The sequence below is a fragment of the Quercus lobata genome, chromosome 3, assembly GCF_001633185.2.
Source record: "Quercus lobata isolate SW786 chromosome 3, ValleyOak3.0 Primary Assembly, whole genome shotgun sequence".
Classification (NCBI taxonomy): domain Eukaryota; kingdom Viridiplantae; phylum Streptophyta; class Magnoliopsida; order Fagales; family Fagaceae; genus Quercus; species Quercus lobata.
The window spans coordinates 16,346,799-16,367,906 of NC_044906.1; the positions used below are offsets into that span (position 1 = coordinate 16,346,799).

At 35.4% G+C, this 21,108-nt stretch overlaps 1 protein-coding gene across 4 annotated transcripts; it reads left to right on the top strand.

Moving 5' to 3' along the window:
• The first annotated feature begins 7,492 nt into the window (after nucleotides 1–7,492).
• LOC115979675 (ankyrin-3-like) lies at nucleotides 7,493–20,161 on the top strand. Of its 4 annotated transcripts, none has more exons than XM_031101735.1 (5): nucleotides 7,493–7,757; nucleotides 7,865–8,493; nucleotides 11,858–12,088; nucleotides 18,114–18,643; nucleotides 19,383–20,161. In XM_031101735.1, exons 2-5 carry the CDS (start codon nucleotides 7,884–7,886, stop codon nucleotides 19,947–19,949), a joined length of 1,938 nt encoding a protein of 645 aa, XP_030957595.1. In that variant the 5' UTR covers nucleotides 7,493–7,757; nucleotides 7,865–7,883; the 3' UTR covers nucleotides 19,950–20,161. The 4 variants fall into 4 exon arrangements, with proteins under 4 accessions (XP_030957595.1, XP_030957596.1, XP_030957597.1 ...); XM_031101736.1 differs by having other exon boundaries at nucleotides 7,869–8,493; XM_031101737.1 differs by having other exon boundaries at nucleotides 7,493–7,706.
• Nucleotides 20,162–21,108: the final 947 nt, after the last annotated feature.

The following is a 21,108-nucleotide window of genomic DNA, read 5'->3' on the forward strand; positions in this document are numbered from 1 at the left end:
AATGAATGCCTCGTCTAGAAAAGTTCTCCGAAAATGCCTTAAAGGCATCATCATCACGGAACCGGATATGAGATAGAGTAGGATCAGATGAAGAAGAAGCACTGGAATGAAGAGGATTCCAGGCTGGAGTGGATTTACGCTTAGGTGCCATAGACACGACTAACGTAAACTAACAGAGAGGGAGAGAAAAAATGACAATCAGAAAAGTCCCAAGCAGTTTCAAATATATCAAGTATATTGAAAAGAAGTACGTATGCATGGGAAATGCATGAACATGTGACATGCAAAAGAAAATGCATCATGGGCTCAGCCCAATCCAAACCTATCAACACACAAACATATAGCACACATCTAAATGCATGGCAATACCATTAAAATGCTAATGGGATGCAATGTATGAGGTTTTAAACACATTTAAGTGAAAACCCAACCCAAAATTTCAATGAAAGCTCATCAATTTGGAAAAACCCCAAATGTTTTTCAAAAACCCCAAAACCTAGGTTTCAAAACATGAAATGCATGAATGAGAAAGGATTTGAAGCTTACCAAGTAAAGAAAAACTTGAAAAAGCTTGAGGAATCCTTGAGGAACCAAATTGGAGTGAGATGAGAGTGTTTTGGGAGAGAAAACAGAGAAGTATCGAGAGAGATATCGAGGGAAATGAGAACCGGATCGCACAGGATGCTTATATGGGACAAGCAGTAAATCTCGACAGATGCAGGTATCGAGAGGTATCGAGATATCTGTCGATGAGGTGTCGAGGAAATGCTCGTCGACAGCTGAGGTGTCGAGGAGGTATCGAGGATCAACTCATCAGAATCAAGAACAGAAGCTCGATCGATCCACCAGGTGTCGAGAAGCTATCGAGCATACAGACCCAATCTCGATTGATCCACCAGGTATCGAGGTGCAGGCGAGATTGTGATAAGAAAAAAGCTTAGGAAGCTCAACAGATAGCTAGCTATCGAGGAGGTGTCGAGCCAGCTTTTAAAAGCAGTTTTTCGAGATGTGAAAAACATAGACATGAATGCAATCCAACATGCAACTCAACCAACGATCCAATCAACATATTAAGCTTTCAAAATCATCTCTCAAACAAAATTTAAGCACATGGATCTTCAAAAACACACACACACACTAAACAAGTCTAACCAATTTTATATTTCAAAAAACAAGTCAAGACAGTTTAGTGAGCATACATTAATACATGTAAAACCTCGTGATGGCCAAATCACATTGTACCTGCACATGTATCAAGAATAGCAAAGAATATTGCGTATTGTGTGTGAAAAACATTGCAAGATTGCATAAGTGTATGCATGTTATGATGATTTGAGATATGAGAAAATCACTTTAACTCACACACAATCATAACTGCTTGATGGGGACTATCACCTTTGAGGTACATCCTATAACTCCCACATCTCCTAGACTACACGCTTGCAATCATATTTAAAGCATTTTTGATCTTTTTGCTTTTGATTTTTCTTTGGATATTTTTCTTTTAAGCATATTATGCATGTGCTTATTAGGGAGAGAAAAGAAATACCCAATGATATTTGACATTCCAATTTTGCTATGCCTAAGCACACAAATGTCATTGACATTGCACTTTTGCTATGCCGAAGCATACATGTGTCATATTATGATTGGCGGGCAACGGTGGTGAGATGGTTATTTATGCCTTTCTCTCAGGATTTTTTAGTCTTTCCTGTAAAAAAAAGTGATATGAGTGTTAAGTTTAAGAGACAACTTAATCGTACTTATCACAAACACGAGATAAATAGATAAATGTTGTCACAAATGTGAAAAGTAAGGAAGAAATTTTCCCTCCAAAATATTTTACCATATTTGATGGCTTCATGGTTGTCGCTAATAGTCTCTTTTATATTTACGATGGAAGAATGTTTGTCACAAATAATAATACCATAAAAAATATATTTTTTGTATTTTCAACGCACAAAAGCCGTCACAAGTGTTAATAGTTTCAACGGTTTTTCTTCGGTCGTCATAAATAATACCCTCTTTTATATTTACAATGGAAGAATGTTTGTCGCAAATAATAACATGCACCATAAATTTTTTTTTGGGGTATTTTTGATGCACAAAAGCCGTCACAAGTGTTAATAGTTCCAACGGTTTTTCTTCGGTTGTCATAAATAATACCCTCTTTTATATTTACGATGGAAGGATGTTTGTCACAAATAATAACACCATAAAAAAATATTTTTTATTTTCGATGTACAAAAGTCGTCACAAGTGTTAGTAATTCCAACAGTTTTTATTCGATCGTCGTAAATAATACTTTATTAGTGATAAACATTTTTATGCTGCCGTAAAAAGTAAGGTGGGAACATTACCCTCCAAAATAAATCATATTTTCGACAAAAATAATAGGCATTTTCGACGAACTCAGTTTGCTGTCACAAATGTTTTAATATTTGATGAGTAATTGTCGACGAAAGAGACTTGTCATCAAAAAAGCTAGTTTTTTTTACGGCTTTTTGTAATTGTTGAAAAAGTTTTGTTGCAAATAGCAATATTTTTTGTAGCACCTTACTTCACTTGACAATGAAGAGACCCCTCTCTTTTGTAACGAATTTTAAATACAAGTTTCCTGTAGCTAACTTTACAATTTTGACACAATGAAAACAAGTCTACAGCTGTTGTTAGACATGGCAAAACAAGTTAGAATTTTCTAACCCGACCCGAAAAATAGTTGACCCAAACTTTATTTTTTTGACCCGAAGCAAAAACGGGTTGACTCGTGACCCGACCTGTGTTTTTTTTGCAGATCAACCCGACTCGACCCGAACCCAAACCATTTTTTTAAAACTTTTTTTTTTTTGTAAAAAAAAAAAATAGTAAAATTAAGACAATATTGGTTTAATTGTTTATTGTGAGCTTTAAGGAAACAATTGATACATTTACATAACCGCATGCAAATTAATTAAAAGATAAATGCATGTGGTTGAGCATTCTGTAATGAGTAAAGATTTTTAGATATCAAATAGCAAAGTACATGCCAAGATAATCTGTAGAGTTAAAAACATAGATTTAAAATTGTAGACATGTGTGAGAAACATTCACAAATGTGAAAATAGTGAAGCCAAAGTATCAAATTAACATAAATTATGAATGCTTAGACCTATTTTTTAACAAAAAAAAAAAAATCATGTGAAAAATACGGGTCAACTTGACCCGTAACCCGATTGACCCGATCCACCTGTTTTGCCATGTCTAGCTGTTGTCCACATTGTGTAGCTCATTTCATATTCTTCCCAATTTTATCCTCACCATCACTGACCAAATTCAACCATTCCCAGTCTCATTGTACTTTGTATTTTTCAAAAGATGATCACGGTGCTAACTGCTGTGTACTTCAGGCAAACCACATGTCCAAATTCTCCTTCCCAACATCTTGGCCACCACCAAACTTTCTGTTGTGATGATGTTCCTCACAATTTGGTGCAGCTTGCGAAGAAGCTGATGAGGGGTACCAAGCGTTGTAGTGTATAATTTTCTCTTTAATCACTTGTTTGATGGTATTTTGAGGAATTGACCGTTTGGGTTAGCAAAAATAAATAAATATTTGCTTCAAATGGGCGTTAATTTGGGGAGGGATATTTTATTTTTTCTTAAATTTTTTGGGCTAATTTGTGTTGTTTATTTGATCATTTGGGCTAATTGGATTTATTTGGGCAATTTTTTGTTCAACCTTCAACTAGCCAAGATTTTGGAGGGTCAAATTTTACAACGCAATTTTTTATTTATTTATTTATTTTTTTTTCAGGGTGGTCAAGAATTTTTTTCAAGGTGGTCCACAACCCATGTAAATTTAATATTTAATTTTTTTTAGGGTATATAATTTTATTTTTTTTCAATTCGCGCCGCCTCTACAAAGAGAGCTACATGAAAAAGAGAAAGACGAAGAGAAGAAAACTAAAAAGGAGAGAGCAAAGGAGAGCTACGTGAAAAGAGAAAGAAGAAGAGAAGAAAACTGGAGAAGAGTAAGCAAAATGTTGCCGCCTTCAAGATAAATAATTAGCGTGTGTAAGAGCAAAGAAAAACAAGAAGGTTTTTCTTTAGGCGGAGTTTGTCCCGTGGTTTTTCCCTTCCAGGAGAAAGAGTTTTCCATGTAAATTTTTTGTGTTTTTGTGTGTGATTTATATTTGGATTGATAATATTGGTGATAATATTATTTGGGACCCAACATCAATTTGTTACTAGTTTGAATATATTTCCCTTTTATTGGTTACTTTGTTTTTTCTTTAGATTGGCTCATATGCAAAAGCAAAAGCAAAAGAAAAAAATAATAATTATAATAATAATTAATAAAAATAAAAAGAGATCCATTCTATGTTTTGATTTTAGTGTTCTTGCCCTTTTATTGGTTACTTCATTTTTTCTTTAGATTGGCAAATATGCAAAATAAATTTTTTTTTTATCTGTTAATCATCTCATATGCAAAAGCAAAAGCAAAAGCAAAAAAAAAAAATAAAATAAAAAGAGATTCATTAGTGGGTTTTGATTTTAGTGTTGTTGCCCTTTTATTGGTTACTTCGTTTTTTCTTTAGATTGGCTCATATGCAAAAACAATTTTTTATTTATTTGTTAATCATCTCATATGCAAAAGCAAAAGAAAAAGCAAAAGCAAAAAAAGAAAAGAAAAAGAAAAGAAAAGAAAGAGATCCATTTCTAGGTTTTGATTTCAGTGTTCTTGCCCTTTTATTGGTTGCTTCGTTTTTCCTTTAGATTGGCTCATATGCAAAAGCAATTTTATTATTATATGTTAATCATCTCATATGCAAAAGCAAAAGAAAAGGTAATAAATAAATAAATAATAAATAATAAAGAGATCCATTTCTAGGTTTTGATTTTAGTGTTCTTGGTCAAAAGTTTAAAAACTTTCACAATTTTACAAATATTACTTCTAATCTTGATTTATGTGATTTTGTTATATTTTTGTTTTGTTTTTATTAGTGAGACATTGAGGTGAGTTATGGAGGCTTGACAGAAGATACTTCAAGTTGGTAAAGTGACAATTTTCAAACCACATATAACAAAATCGAAACGGGCTTAATCACAAGTGGATTAAGTCTAATTTCCCCTAAGTTTTATCGATACTACCAATGTGATTGGTGGCTTAGTGACTGAAGCCTTGGGCCAACAAGACTCCGCCATACAAGGCATCTTGTGTTTGAGTGACCCTTCCCTGTTAGCAATGTTTTGGTACTCTCTCATCCTTCATCAAAATAAGGTCTTGATCGAGAGTGGTCAATGGCTACCAGGTAGACCAACCTAGCCGATCTATACTTCGAAAAAAGGGAGACATCGCATTAAAAACCTATCACACAATCACACCTATAATTTAAAAATGTTGAAGGCATATGAAGAAGGGTTAACAAAAATAACTGTTCTTTCTATCTCACATTGCTAGTTTTCGTCGTTATTTGAATGTGAAAGAGAACATACAAATAACATATGCAAAATGTTTCATCGATACCACCCTAGCCCTATGGCTTAAGTCCTTAAATCATACTTAGCCTAATGTCCTATCGGTTCCACTTCTATGTATATCAAACCTTGTCTGAGATCACACTTTGTCTGATATCTGATATCTGATTGTCAACATTATTTTTTGGGTGGGGACCAGATATATTTTAGGAGACAAAAAGATCAGTTGTGCTTTAATTGAACCGGCTATTGGGACTTGCACATGGTTTTTATTTTATTTTTTTCTTGTGTTTTGGTAACCTTCAGAGAAATATTATTGGAAAATACCGAGGACCCTAATTAAATTTTTACCACCTTTATATTTAATTGAGATGACAAAATCTAAATCCTTGAAGTGATCACTTTCTATTTCACTTTGAAACAGAGAGTTTTCAAATCCTATTTTGGTGCCATGTTTCTAGAGCGTATCTAAACTTTTTTTTTTTTTTGGTTAGTATCTAAACATCTATCTGTCTTCTTTATTTCATTCTTTTGGTTAAAATTTAAATTATAGGAAGTTGCGTTCTAGTATTTTCATTTGCTCTTGGAGGCGGCAGGAAGAACCAATATAGTTGGGAGAAACCACAAGGGGTCATAAGGGTTTGTATTCTGACGGTGGAAGTCACTTTAGGAATGAAGGTTCAAATGATGGAAATATTATGCACAAGGGAAGTTGGTTGATGCTAGTGCCCCTGTAAATAGGACAGAGTCAAATATGCTACACAAATTTGAGCAGCCTATCTCTGTCTCATTGGCTGAACTTCAGAGTTTTGGTGGACCTGGGGTGCTCATCAGCGAGGGTTCTTGGTTAGGAAACAACAATCATAATTTGACACATTAGTTGAGTGTGAAATCGGGTGTGTCTCTGGACTTTCTGAACAAAAAATCGAGGCTACTGTTGGATGCAAGTCCAAAAGAATGATGGGAAGGGGCTTGCTCTAGAAAAAGAAAAAAAGAAAAAAAGAAAAAAAGAAAGAAAGAGGACATTAACCATTACTGACTGAAGGAGAAGCTCCTTGAATATGATTATCAAAGATAAGTTTTGACCAGTAATCATAATTTTGGTTGGATAGGCTGTGCTTGTCTTTAAGGGAATGCTTAACTTAGGGCGTTTGGTCGGTTAATATTTTGATGTCCTAGAACAAAGCTTAGGCCACTTTATTATTTTATTCATGCTTAGTATAGTTTGTCTATGGTTTTGTTTTGTGGAATTTTGCTCCACATGGTATACAAAATCTTGTTATTTAGTCTTGATTGGCATCAATGCAAGATTTTGCTCAATTTTTGGTGCAGGAAAGAGCAGGACCAATATAGCTTTTGAGGTTGAAAATGTTGGAAAAGATATCACTTTTGATGATTTCCCCAGTAAGGTAAATACAGCAAAAACTCTATACAAAGGTAATTCAACACCAAAGTCCAAAGATAAAAGAAAAATCTAATTCAGAGGAACATAAATTTTAGTAATTTTCAGTAATTAGTTTTTCATTTAGTTATTGGCAATTCAATACATTGTTGTTAGAAATTTAAAAAAAAAATAAATAAATGTTATCCATACCTCAACTTGGAACAATTATTACATGTTACCCACACACACCTATAAATGACGTAGCATCATTTTTATTAGATAAACTAAACACATATGGAAAGCTTATGTGGCACTCAATGGAAACTATGGATGGAGACAGAGACAATTGATGCCAGCAAAATATAATATCAATGATAAAATTTAAATTTTGAAATTTTATAGTGTAAAATTTAAATACTTTCAAATTTCTCAAATTTTGAAAACGTAGTTTGCACATTCACCTTTAACTTTTTATACTGACGGGAGTTACCTTCGACATGGCCCGCTAACCCCTTTTTGCCTAATTATTCATCCTTTTTTTTATTTTTTTGGGTCCCCTTCTCCTTCTGTCCTTTTCTTCTCCACTTACATTCACCTCGCACATTCTTTTCTTTTTCTGCTTCTCCTTCTTCCTTTTATACCCTCTTTTCTCCTCCCAAATCTTCACTCCACCTCAATCCTCACTCGTCTTCCTTACTTCTTTCATTCTTACAACCCACTCCTCAGTCTTACACCACCTCCCAATTTAATCATTGTACCTCAGAATCATACGAGTTTCTTTGTTCACACTTGTTTGTTTTGTTAGAAAATCCACGTCTCGCCTTCATTTTGTTCGTTGTCCTTGCTCTACCGCTGTGCAAAACAGGTTGCTATTTCTTTGCTCCTCTTGTTTGCCTTGCAAGGCGTTGGTTGCAAGGTGTGTTTATTTGAAAAATTTTAGTATTACCTAGTTTTATTAGCCTTTTCAAAAAGTAAATATTATAAAATAGTTTTATTTATTTATTTATTTTTTCACACTGATAGACAGATTGATAAACTGATTATGGAAGAGGGAAGGCAATACGCAATGAATCCTGATGTGTACCGAGCTGCTTCCACTGGTGATTCAAGTTTCTTTGAGACTATGACAGATCCCAATAGTAGTACCCTTCTCGAAGTGACAATCGGAAAGAACACTGTTCTTCATGTTGCACTGCAATTCAAAAAAATTGAGGCTGCGAAAAATATAGTTAATTTAAGTCCAAGCCTTGCTTTAAAAACAAACTCCAAAGGCAATACTCCGCTACATGTTGCTGCGAGGGTAGGGGATTTTTCAATGGTAAAGCTTCTAATAGATCAGGCCAAAAAAGTGGATCTTGAACCTGGTGGCCGACAGCAGTTTCTGAGCATGGTGAATCAAGATGGGGATACTGCCTTGCACGTCGCTGTGCGATATAGTAACTTTGATGTTGTTAAAGAACTAATTAATGAGAATTATCCAACAGAACTAGCTATGAAGGTAAACAAGGCTAAGGAATCCGCACTATTCCTCGCTGTGGATAGACAAGACTACAACATGGCTTCTTACATACTAAGTGCTGCTCCAGACTGCTCCTATGCTGGAAGGCACGGCATGAATGTCTTGCATGCACTTGTCCTTCACACAAGCTGCTGTAAGTGCTGCTCAATTATCCTCATTGAATATTTTTAAGAAAAATCTTGTTATACTCATTGTTACATATACTAAGTACACTTTTTTTTTTTTTTTGAAATCCTTAGCTTTTTTGAGAATAGGATTTTACAATTTTGATTGAAATTATGTTTTCAAAACATAATTTCAAAGCGCATACAAAGTGTGTCATTACTCAGATTTCTAAGTATAATGGTCTTTCAGCAAATCAAATTTACAAATATTTTAGGTTGTGGTTCAATTTTACAAATAATAAGTACAGTGAAACTAAATTTTTTGCATTTTTTTTTTCAAGGCAAATGCCAAATGATATTTCAACCTAAATTGAGTTCCTAACATTACCCATTCATAAAAGGAAAATACAAAAATTAATACAAATTTTACTATACAAATATTACACATTTATGTAGCATGTAATTGGTGCTAGGTACATTACCACTTCAATAATATAATATAAATAAATGTATTTTTTTTTAAAAAAATTGTGACAAATTAATTTATAAAACTTATATAATAAAATAAGTAAGGGTGTCCACGGGTTGAGTCAATTTAGGTTTAGGCTTAACCCAAACTCAACCCAATGGAGTTAGGTGGTAGAAAATGTCACCAGCCGTCGATCGAAGTAGAGATCAAATCAAATTGAGTCAATTGTTGGTTGGCGATTGGTTATGTCAGGTGGGTCGGGTGGTGGGTTACGATGGATAGCCCTAAAAGAGGTAATATTAGAGATGTGCATCCAACCCACCAACTCAACTTGACACATTAGATTATTTTTTATGGGTCAGTGGTGTGAGAGACCAAGCCCCCACCCCAACCTCTCAAAATGGTTTGGCATAACCCATAGGAATGGGTGGAGTAGTGTTTGCGCCTCTTAAAAGATAGTAGAGTTTTTACAAATGTTACAAATTGAAAAAAAAAAAAAATACATATATTATTGATGAATTGAAATTGAATGTACATCTCTTGAGAATAATTATAAAATTACATGGCTTTGGTCTTATATATCATTTAAGAAAAGAGTGTAAATTTGATAAGAACTTAGTGTAAACTCTCCTCTTTATGCCATCCAATATTATTATTCCACCTCAGCATTTCAACAATCAACAAATCAAACATGCCACACACGATAAATTCCCATTCAATACTAAATTTAATTTTTTTAAAAACCAATCAAATGAAAAACCCAGCTCCACTTCTAACCTCCAACCGACAGGAACATTGCTAACGAAAAAGCTGTCGGAGCTCTGCTGTAGTTTGGAAAATACTTCAGAGCTTTCGTTAACAAACAAACAAACTCCAAAAGCCCGTAATGTTACAATAAAAATTCTCCCACTCGTCTAACCCCAATAATCGTTCAAATATCTGCGGCTAAAATCTCAACATTTACATATATTCTCTCTCCCCAATCCCAACCGAATAACAAAATTAAACAAAACCCAACAATCATGGATTCCAAAAACCCAAACGGCTAAACCCCTTTTAAAACTAAAAGTACTACTATTATTTCCTCACACTCACAGCTGGTGGTGGGACCCACCAGCTGTGGGACCCACAGAGCTGTGAGTGGGAGGAGGTATACACCGGTAACAGGGTATACTTCCTCCCGCCATTGGTCTAAATCTATCTACTGCACTCGTAATATTTGGGTCTAGCATTACATATGTGTAATTTTTTGTTCTTTTATATAAAATAACTTGTTTTGTTAAAAAGAAATTTCACCGTCATTGTTCCATTAATCACATGGACAAAAAAAATCTAATGGAAGTGGAATGGAAGAGAAAATAACTAGCGCTAAAGGAAAAGAAAAATAGAAAAAAAGAAAGACTAATGAAAGTGGGTTGTAGGAACCAGTGCTCATTTTTTATATTTTAAGGAGTAATAGTTCTCATTTGAAAATTTTACAAACTAAAAACGTTTAACACGCAAACTTTAGAAACCAAGAGTGCATTTTGGCCAAAATTTTGTATAATATCATTTTCACGTAAACCTACAATTTTTCTTTTATTGAGTATATAAACTTACAATTAGCCTCATTTCAATTAACACCAATCATAATATATCACTTCAGCAATTTTTTAAAATATTATGAAAATTTTTATGTCTAGAGTATTACTCAAACCAAACAGCTTTGCCTATGGTTGAGAAATTATTTTATAAGATGGTCTCGTAAAACACATCTCTCACACTATATATGGATCTCATATGGTGTGAGAGAGATATCTCATAAAATTCATTCTCCTTTTAGTCATGCATGCCTTAGGCATGCCCTTGGTTGGATCACCCCATCAACGCGGGTTGGCAATGCTCCAAGAAAGGATGAATCCAAATAGCTAATATCCGTTGGCATCTCTGAAACTCTGAAGAGGATATCACTTATCAACAGATTTTTAAAGTTTACTTTTATTATTATAATTTTTTTTAAGATACAATCATATATCAATTATATATATATATATATATATATAAATAAGTTAAAGCTAAGAGAAAATCCTGTTAGATTCTAAATTGGATTTCAATTGTTGTGTAATTTTATGTCATATGTCCCATTAAGTTTTTTTAATTTTTGTGCTAGGTAAGTTAATGCTATGCAAAAGACAAAGAGTTTAATATAAATAAATTATCAAAAAAACAATAAATAAATAAAGAAAAAAAAGAAGAAGAGAGGGTAAACTCGTGTGTGTTTGTGTAATATGACAGACGGTGAGGATGTTTTTGAATACTTAGATTGTGGGTTGGCAACCATTGAGTGACTCATTTTTTCAAAATGTTGGTATAGATACATGGTCATAGTCACTTTGAACCATCTAGGTCTCTTAATTGATACACACATACGGTGGTGCAAAAGAACCATGTTGTGGATGAAACGATTGTTTCATTTGGAAGCAACACGGACGAAGTATGTACAGTATGATGACAAATGAGATTAATGTTAAGGGGTGGGGGCAGTGAAACATGTTGAATTAAAAATTTCTAAACTTAGTCCGATACTTCGAATTCTTCATTGCCGTCAAAAGAGGATGGGAATGGCCCATCAAACTACTAGGCCTAGATTTATTCATTTTTATTTTTATTTATTTATTGTCTCTCTCCCAAGAGTTAGGATAGTTGTAATTTCTAAATCTAATTTTCAATGAGTAAAAAACCTTAAAAAATGTGTAACTTTTACACCAAGTCTAATTTGAACTCATATACATATGTATAGTCTGTAATTATTTTTAATTATATGCTTGTGCATATGTACACGTAAATATACGCTAGTTTATATTTAAAGTTATTATTTCACTGGAGGTTTTAAACTTCTTTATCCAGTATGATTATTTCTATTGCTTTTGATTTATCCAATGCAGACTGTAACAAGGGAAATTTGCTCCTAAAAGAAATGGAGGAAAACCGACAAAAATTTGAGACTGTCCCTCAGCGTTTCAGGCGGGCCAATCCGCGTGTTACTCGAAGTGTCTTTGCTGTCCTTTGGATCATCAATATGCTATTTCTAATCCCTATTCCGAAATTTTTCTTTGAGGATGATTCAAAAGAGAAATATCATATACCTTGGAACAAATTTGAAACCATTCCAAAAGGTAAATAATCTACCTCAACTCAAGTACTCTTCTTTATTTACCGGTAAACTATAATTTCACCTTAGGTTATTATTACATTATATATCAAAAAAAAAAAAAAAAAAAAAAACCTTTTGGTTTACTGGTACGAGAAATAGTTACTCAATTCGTCCCAAATTAAGTACTGTTTTTTCTCCAATTTTAGTATATCTTAAAACGAGTCAACTTCCATGTACCCTGCTGGTGTTTTACTTGTAACACTCTTTTCAATCAATAATATATATTTTTTCTTGGATCTCAATAAAACGAGTCAACTTAGTTTATAACACAAATCACAAACCTCCGTGCGATGCACAAAAAACTTTGCATAAATGTATAATTTAAATGTTTATATCAAAATATAACAAATATAAACTACGTTTTCAAAGGTTCTAATCTTCACTAATTGCATCAACAAAAAAACTTAGTAACTGGGCTTGGTTACAACTTACAACCTACAACCTACAACCTACAACCTACAAGTACATCTTTTTTTTTAACTCCTTATAAAATGTGAAATATAAATATTCACCCCACTGTAAATATATGAAAATACCCAATTTAATAGGTTTTTTGGAATTGGGTTTACAAGTTAGTCCAAAAAGAATTTAAAAAAAAATATATATCAACTGAGTAGTGATTTTGTACACTGAACCCATTGAAATTTGAATACATGTCAAATAATTGTCATGTGTCTATACCTCAATGGGTCCAGTGTACCCTTGCGGCCCATAAAAATATCCTAATGTTGAATACGAATTTTCTTGCTGAAAATAGTTGATGTTCTCACTACAAAATAGAGAATTTTTCTATTGCTGAAGGAAGATTTCTATCGTCAAATACGAGATTATAAGGCTGCGTTTGAATCGACTTCAAAGTGATTCCGGAAATGATTTTCCGGAAAATGCATGCGTTTGGCTGTCACGAAAAACATTATTTTCCGGAAAATGATTTCCGGTTGACCACGAATTTTCCCTTTGACCACGGAAATCCATTTCTGCCTTCATTTTCACTTCAATTCACTTCCGGAAAAAGAGAGAGAGAGAGAAAAGAGAGAGCCCAGATCAGAGAGAGAGAGGGACGATTGCGTCGACGAGCGGCGCGATCGACGGCGCGATCTCGCGAAGCGTCGTTCGCGAGATCACGCCGTTGATCGCGATCTCGCCTTCGCGAGATCGCGATCTCACGAATGCGAGATCGCGACGTTGATCGCGATCGCGCCAGCGAGATCGCCACGTTAATCGTGATCTCGCGACGGCGAGACCGCGACGTTGATCGCGATCTCGCCTTCGCGAGATCGCGATTTTTCTGGGTTGTTGCTTGTGTTTTTCAGGCGAGATCACGATTTTTCTGGGTTGTGGCTTGTGTTTTTCTGGGTTTGTGTTTTCCTTCTTCTTTTCCAAATACCAGAAAATATTTTCCGGAAAATTTTTTGAAATGCAACCAAACACACAAAAATATTTTCCTTTTCCGGAAATTAGCATTTCCAGAAAATATGTATTTTCCGGAAAACGTTTTACGGCAACCAAACACAGCCTAAGCTCCAATGCATCATTTCATTAAATGGAAACTTTTTCAGCAGAGAGTTATAGGCTTGACTTCCTCAGGTCCACAGCTCACGAATTTTACCATGACACATGACATGGCCGAATAAAGAAAGGGTCACAGATAACCAAGCCTAACAGATTATCCTACCGCAATTTTATATATTTTGAAGTCCAGCCCACGTTAATTTTTTAATGAAAAATACCACCAAATCAATAAGAGCAATCGCATTAGTGTTTTTGTGCTTCTATAATAGAAAAAGCACTACATTGTAGTCAATTAAATTTAAAATTTATTCACATGATGCTATTTAAAATTGTGTAAAAATACATGATTGTCACATTAACCTTCTAGATTTAAATTTATATTGACACTATTTATTTTGTATTTGGTTTTTTATTTTTTCTTTACGTATTTCGGGAATGAGAGAAGAGAGTAAATGGCAGTTGTTGTGTGTTAAGAAAGTTAAACAATTAAAAAATTCAAGAAAAATTGGAATTTTAATGAAATTTAGTGCAAAATAAATAATCCGATGTGGGATGTTTTGAAAAGTGAGTATTGTAAGGACACAATTAGTAACGACCCATAATAAGGTTGGGTTCGCACGTAAAAAGGCCCAAACAATATCATTTATAGAGCGTGGGTTTGAAAGGCTAGGTTTCGGTCACCGGACGGTAGTTCGGGTTGGCTCCGGTCAATGAATCTCGTCCGAGGAGTCTGGGGAGCTCTATGCTCTTCTTATTCTCCTTGTTTCTAGGACACCATGGCTGGGAGGACGGGTTGTCTCCCCCCCCCCCCCCCTCACACTGCCTCTCTTATCCTTTTATACGGGCATTTATCCTCTTACTAGCGTCCACGTGTAAGCTCAATTTCCTAGAACTTAAGACTTGTCCTGTCAGCCCATACCTAGAGTAGTTAGGGGTGGTTGTAAAAGCTGAAGAGTATGGCTCTGTCAGGTGCAGAGTATTGAATGGCAGTAATGGCAGCTTTCCCTTTGTCCTTGGTCGTTATACTATCCAGCGTCTCCTTCTCTATTGACATAGATATTTTAGATTTTTTCCCAAACTATTCTTATACCGTTTTTGCCCTTTCTTCCAGGGGGACCTCGGATATGCCGAGAACAGAATCATCATCGGCTATGTCTCAAGACTATTTGGACTTTTATTACACATCCTTGGCTATGCCCTTCCTCGGCCCGGGCTTTAGGCTCCAATGTAAAAATGGGTCAGGGTCACAAATTATTGGGCCCCACAATAGCTCCTCAAAATCCTGCTGTCCGACTTCCTGTTCGGGGAGGAGGGTTTTGGTGATGCCAAGCCTTTATTACGGTTTGTTTAGCTTTGCCCTTCATTAATGTTGGTGTCTCTTCATGTGCTTAGGAAATGCGCCGGGTTACGAAACATTCTTCTAGATTTACACATGATGCGCTTAATCTCGTTTCAGTGTACGAGGCGCGTCTTTAATAAATTTCCTTTATGAGGCCAATCAAATCTGACAGTTACAGATGACATTGGGGAGTTGACAAGACGCTACCTTACTTGCAGATCTTCTTGGAGATATGTATGGATTAAATGCTACTGAATTCACCTTTCATATAAGAAGCCAAACGAGAGGGTATTCCCTTCGCATAAAGACTCTTTAACCTTCCTAAAGCCTCAACCCTCAATCTGTGCTCAAACTCTTCCTTATCAGCATAGCCAAAGCTTATAATGTGACACATTTGAAGTAGAAGTGGGGATGAAAAGATCACATCCTTTTTAGAAGCGCTTTGTCCCTCCGATGCTTAAGATGGCTTGGTCAAGGCAGGGATGGCAGAAACTCAAGATACCTCTCATCCTTCCTTCAGTCAAAATCTGAAGTAGGGGCTCGTCGCGTCAAACTTTTGGTGCGACTGAGTTGGGGTCACCCATTATCAATACCAGCCGCTCTCTTATGAGCATAGCTAACATGGCACCAGCGTGTTAGGAATCAGGACTGACGCAGGGACAAAGTATCCCTGCTTCTTCCTCTCTTCCTTCACTGGTGCCTCCTTTTGCCTCCCCTTCTTCTTCTTTCCCATCACCAGATACATCCTGGTGCTTTTCCTTCTTCCTCTTCTTCTCCTCTTCCACCAAGGGAGGTCCTCCTCTCAATATGGGTGCTACTGGGGCAGAATTTGGAAAGACTTTGGAGCAGAGCTTAAAAAGACTTCTAGCTGTTTGTTTGTTTTGTTTTTTTATTTTTTTTTTGTAATTCGTTTTCTATATAGGCTTGTTTAAGCCCTTCATTGTACGCTGTAATACCTCTTTATATTAATAAAAGCCAACATTGCTTTATTTTGTATATTCTACCTCTTCTTTCTGAAACGGTTATGCTGTGAATAGACGTACTACCATATGACTTCTTTTTTATTTTTATATTCTGAACGATGCTTAGGGCCGAAATCCCAGTTAATAAAAAGACCTTGCTCTGTGCTTATTGAAACTATCCGACATAATAATGCCGATTTGAACAAATGATACTTAGGGCAGAAACCCTTACTAAGAAAAAAGAGAAAGATATTATGATGAGCTTATTAGAGCTGTCCGGCATAATAACGCCGACCTGAGAAAACAATACTTAGGGCCGAAATCCCTTACCAAGAAAAAAGATGTTATTATGACTCTATTGGAGCTATCGTGTACAATAAGACCGACCTGAAAATGGGTTGTGTACCCCAAACTTGAACAAGACGATGGCTGAATACTCGGTGCCGTGTAGGAAGTAATCATCCGAGGATATATAACCCAAAATGAATAGCCCTTACAAGTCGCTGAGTAATAAGGCGTTTCGCCATCTTCTTAATGACCTTCATAGACTTAGCCTTTTCTGGTATTTGGTCCGAGGACTGAGCGACTTAGAATTTTTCTTAAGTAGCTGACTTTTTCATAGGTTTGAGTCCGAGGACCATGCAATACCTTGGTTCTGTCCAAAACTTGATTTTTTAAGTAGTTGGTTTCCCCATAGGTTTGAGTCTGAGGACCATGCAATACCTTGGCTCTGTCCAAAACTTGATTTTTTAAGTAGTTGGTTTCCCCATAGGTTTGAGTCCGAAGACCATGCAATACCTTGGTTCTGTCCAAAACTTGATTTTTTAAGTAGTTGGTTTCCCCATAGGTTTGAGTCCGAGGACCATGCAATACCTTGATTCTGTCCAAAACTTGATTTTTTAAGTAGTTGGGGGAATTAACCCCTCGGCTATGGCATGGGACCTTGGTTTAGGGGGATTAGCTCCTCGACCAAGCCCTTAGAACCATCCGTGCTGCTGACGCTACGAAGCGCAACCCCTAGTGAAGAAACGTAGCCCCTAGTGGAACTTTACGCTAGAACACTACATCCGGCTGTTGGAAATGATGTGAGGGATTGTCTCAACGCACTACCTATGCCAAGACACAAGCCTTTCCCACAGACGGCACCAATTGTAAGGACACAATTCATAACGACCCATAATAAAGTTGGGTTCGCACGTAAAAAGGCCCAAACAATATCATTTATAGAGCGTGGGTTTGAAAGGCTAGGTTTCGGTCACCGGACGGTAGTTCGGGTTGGCTCCGGTCAGTGAATCTCGTCCGAGGAGTCTGGGGAGCTCTATGCTCTTCTTATTCTCCTTGTTTCTAGGACACCATGGCTGGGAGGACGGGTTGTCCCCCCCCCCCTCTCTCACACTGCCTTTCTTATCCTTTTATACGAGCATTTATTCTCTTACCAGCATCCACGTGTAAGCTCAATTTCCTAGGACTTAAGACTTGTCCTGTCAGCCCATACCTAGAGTGGTTGGGGGTGGTTGTAAAAGTTGAAGAGCATGGCTCTGTCGGGTGCAGAGTATTGAATAGCAGTAATGACAGTTTTCCCTTTGTCCTTGGTCGTTATACTATCCAGCGTCTCCTTCTCTATTGATATAGATATTTTAGATTTTTTCCCAAACTGTTCCTATACCAGTTTTACCCTTTCTTCTAGGGGGACCTCGGATATGCCGAGGACAGAATCATCCTCGGCTATGTCTTAAGACTATTTGGACTTTTATTACACATCCTCGGCTATACCCTTCCTCGGCCCGGGCTTTGGACCCCAATGTAAAAATGGGCCAGGGCCACAAATTATTGGGCCCCACAAGTATAAAAATAAAAAATAAAAAAGTAAATTTTTATGCTAAAATAGACTGAAATTTTTGCATGAGAATGCAAATGTACTAACAAAAACTTTTACATTTATGCTTCTTTTTCCCATAATTTATATATTATATATTAAAAAAAGTTATTTCAAGTTTTTATAATCGGGAACAAAATTTAGGATAAAAAAAGGGATTGAAATTTTATAATTAAAAAAAAAAAAAAAAAAAAAAAAAACGCATAAATTTTTTTTATGAAAACCCTCTTCCCATGTGTTGTGTCAAGAGGGAATGCTCTTAATATGTACTAAACTCAGCAATATGGTTTTGCTTTAGATTTTGTGAAAAAAGTGATGGAAAAATTTCCATCTGCAATTGAACAAGGCGATGACTTAGGATGGACTCCTCTACACATTGCCGCGCATATGGATAATGTGGAATTTGTCAAGCTGCTTTTAGAAAAGGGCAATTCCCCTGCATATGTAAGAAACAAAGAAGGTTTATCTGCTCTTCACATTGCGACCAAGGAAGGCAATCATGAGGTAATGAAAGAACTCATGGAAGCATGTCCAGATATATACGAGTTGTTGGACAACAAGGGTCAGAATGCTCTTCATGCTGCTGCAGAAAGTGGATGGTGGACGGGTATCGAATTTTTTGTGAGGAGACCAGAGCTTGAGAGTCTTATCAACGAGCAGGATGAAGAAGGACATACGCCTATGAATCTGGCGGCCAATAGGGACTTATATAATGCATTGAAATCGAGCAACAGTAAATGTGTTGACTTAAATGCTACGAACAAGCAGGGCTTCACCACAATGGACAAACTTTTGTTAACAAGCGGGTTACTGATCGACTCGACAGAGGTATGCCCCTTCCGTCATACTCTGCTGAATGCAATACTATTGCACAATTTATAGGAATTCTAAACAAAGAAATTTATTCACATTTGCCCCCTTGTTTTGGGTAGATACGTACAAAAAGGATTGATTTGGTGGGGAAAATCTTTTAATTTAAAAAGGGCTTTTATATTAAATTTTTATGAAATGATTAATACTTAATACATAATTACAAAACAAGGAAAGCTTTTCTCTCAGTCTCGTTCATGGGTTGAATCTCTTATCTCAGAGAAGAATTTGTCTAAAGAAGCTAATTATTCCTCCTAGAAATTTTTAAAGCTCATTTGAATGTATCTAATGCTTTCTAGAAAAATTAAAGATTAAATTAGAAATTGCATCATTTAACTTTACTTGGAATTTAATTAAATTCTATAACTTTATTTTTATTCAATTCAGTCATTTATACTTGAACTTTATGTTATTCAATTTTCTAGTTATTCTTCGTCATAATTGTGCTATTAGTCATCCTATAACGATGAAGTTCAGTGTTTTATTTTTTATTTTAGCCAATTACAAAGGTGACCAAGTTCTATTAATTTGATTTTTGGTTGAAAGTATATTATTAATTTTTCTCAAAAGCTAGGATGCATCACGTACACGTCCTACTTACATGTATAATGTGTGTGCATGTATTTGTCTTTATGGTAGCTAGCTTTAGTATTTTACTACAGCCATCCATTTATAAATTTTACATGATGAAATACAGAGAATTTTGTGGGAGATGGGAGCTCGACCAAGCCTGAGGGGAGCACTCTTAAAGATGGGTATTCAGAAATTTGACCCTAGAAAGAAAGAAAAACTGGCAGGCGATGGCAATAGCAATAGCGATGGCGATGGCAAAGACAAAGGCAGTGGCGATGCCAATATGTTGGTAGCCACACTCATTGCCACTGTGACCTTCACGGCAGCTTTCACGGTGCCTGGTGGATATAACCAAAATGGAAATGTGGGTGAGGGCTTGGCAGTATTAAGGAATACAACTGCTTTCCGTGTATTTCTAATAGCTAATACTTTAGCTTTTGGTCTTTCCACTACCTCAGTATTCGTCCACTTTTTGGCTTCAGCAACGATTGATGAAAAAGTAGCTTTTCACAAAAAATTGGCACGACGTATCGCTTTTTTCACAAACTGGTCTATCGGAGCTTTGCTGGTAGCTTTTATTGCAGGCACCTATACAGTGGTGCCACACTCCTTGGGGATTACTGTAACCGTTCTTCTTTGTTGTTGCTTCCTAAGTAGCATGTTTTTCCCTCTCACTACCGGAACAATTTGATAGCTAAGCCCAAGCTGGTCTGGGATGATTTGGTTGATTGGGGGCCTTCAGAATTTGCAAGGAAATGACTTTAAAGCTATGTGTTGCAAGTTGGTATGGGCACAATTGGAGTAGGAGGAATGTTGGTAGCATGAGGCAAGCATTTTCAAGATCCTTATACGGGAGGCTTCTTGTGTTTGGCCATGTTTCAAAGACTTTGTTTGATGTGCTTGTGTACTACTCTTTCTTTTCTTTTTTTTTTTTTTTTTTTTTTAGAATATTATTATTATTGTTGTTTTTGTTATCTATATATACTATAAAACCAAAACCTTTGATTTTTTATTGATTGCTTCATGTTGTGATACATAAACTTTAGAGCTTTCACAATTTTCCACATTATAATCATTATTAAAAAATAAAATAAAAATAAAAATAATAATAATAATAACAATACGTTAGTACTACAAACTTAAGTCGGTAAAAGTAAAACACAAAAACCCTAAACATGTGTCTCTTCCCTTGCATCTCTTTTCTTTTTAATCTTTGGCTTATGAATAAGCTTCTTTGAATATAAAGTTTATAATCTCTCTCAAAGATTCAAACAAATATGAAGCCAAATCTTTTCACCACTCCGGCTACTGTGTGTGTTTTGTTATTTATTACTAGTTTTATTTGTAAATTTAATTGTATTGTTAGCTTATGGTCACCAAACTCCACATCTATGATTGTTTATGATTATTTTTTTGTTCATTGTCTAAAGTTTAGACCCATTAAAACTTATTGCTTTATGGTTTTTCATGGTTTTTTTTATTTCCTTTTCCTTTTGTTTTTGCAGGGTAGCTAGGAACACAACCTAACGGGTGAAAAAAAAAATTTGTTTTATGGTTTTTCATGTACTTTTTAAAAATTTATCTTGGTACATCTTTTTATACAACCATAAACCACCAAACCCTACGCCTATGATTGTTTATGAATCTCTTTTTTTATTGTTTAAAGTTTAGACTAATTAAAATTGATTGCTTTATGAGTTCATGTACTTTTTTCTTTTTCTTATATTTCTCTTTTGAAAAGTCATATATTTTTTGAATTGTTTCAATTACTTCTAGTTTTTGAATCTTCTAATTTTTTAATTAATAATATATATATATATATATTGTGGGGCCCAAAATTTGAGATCCCA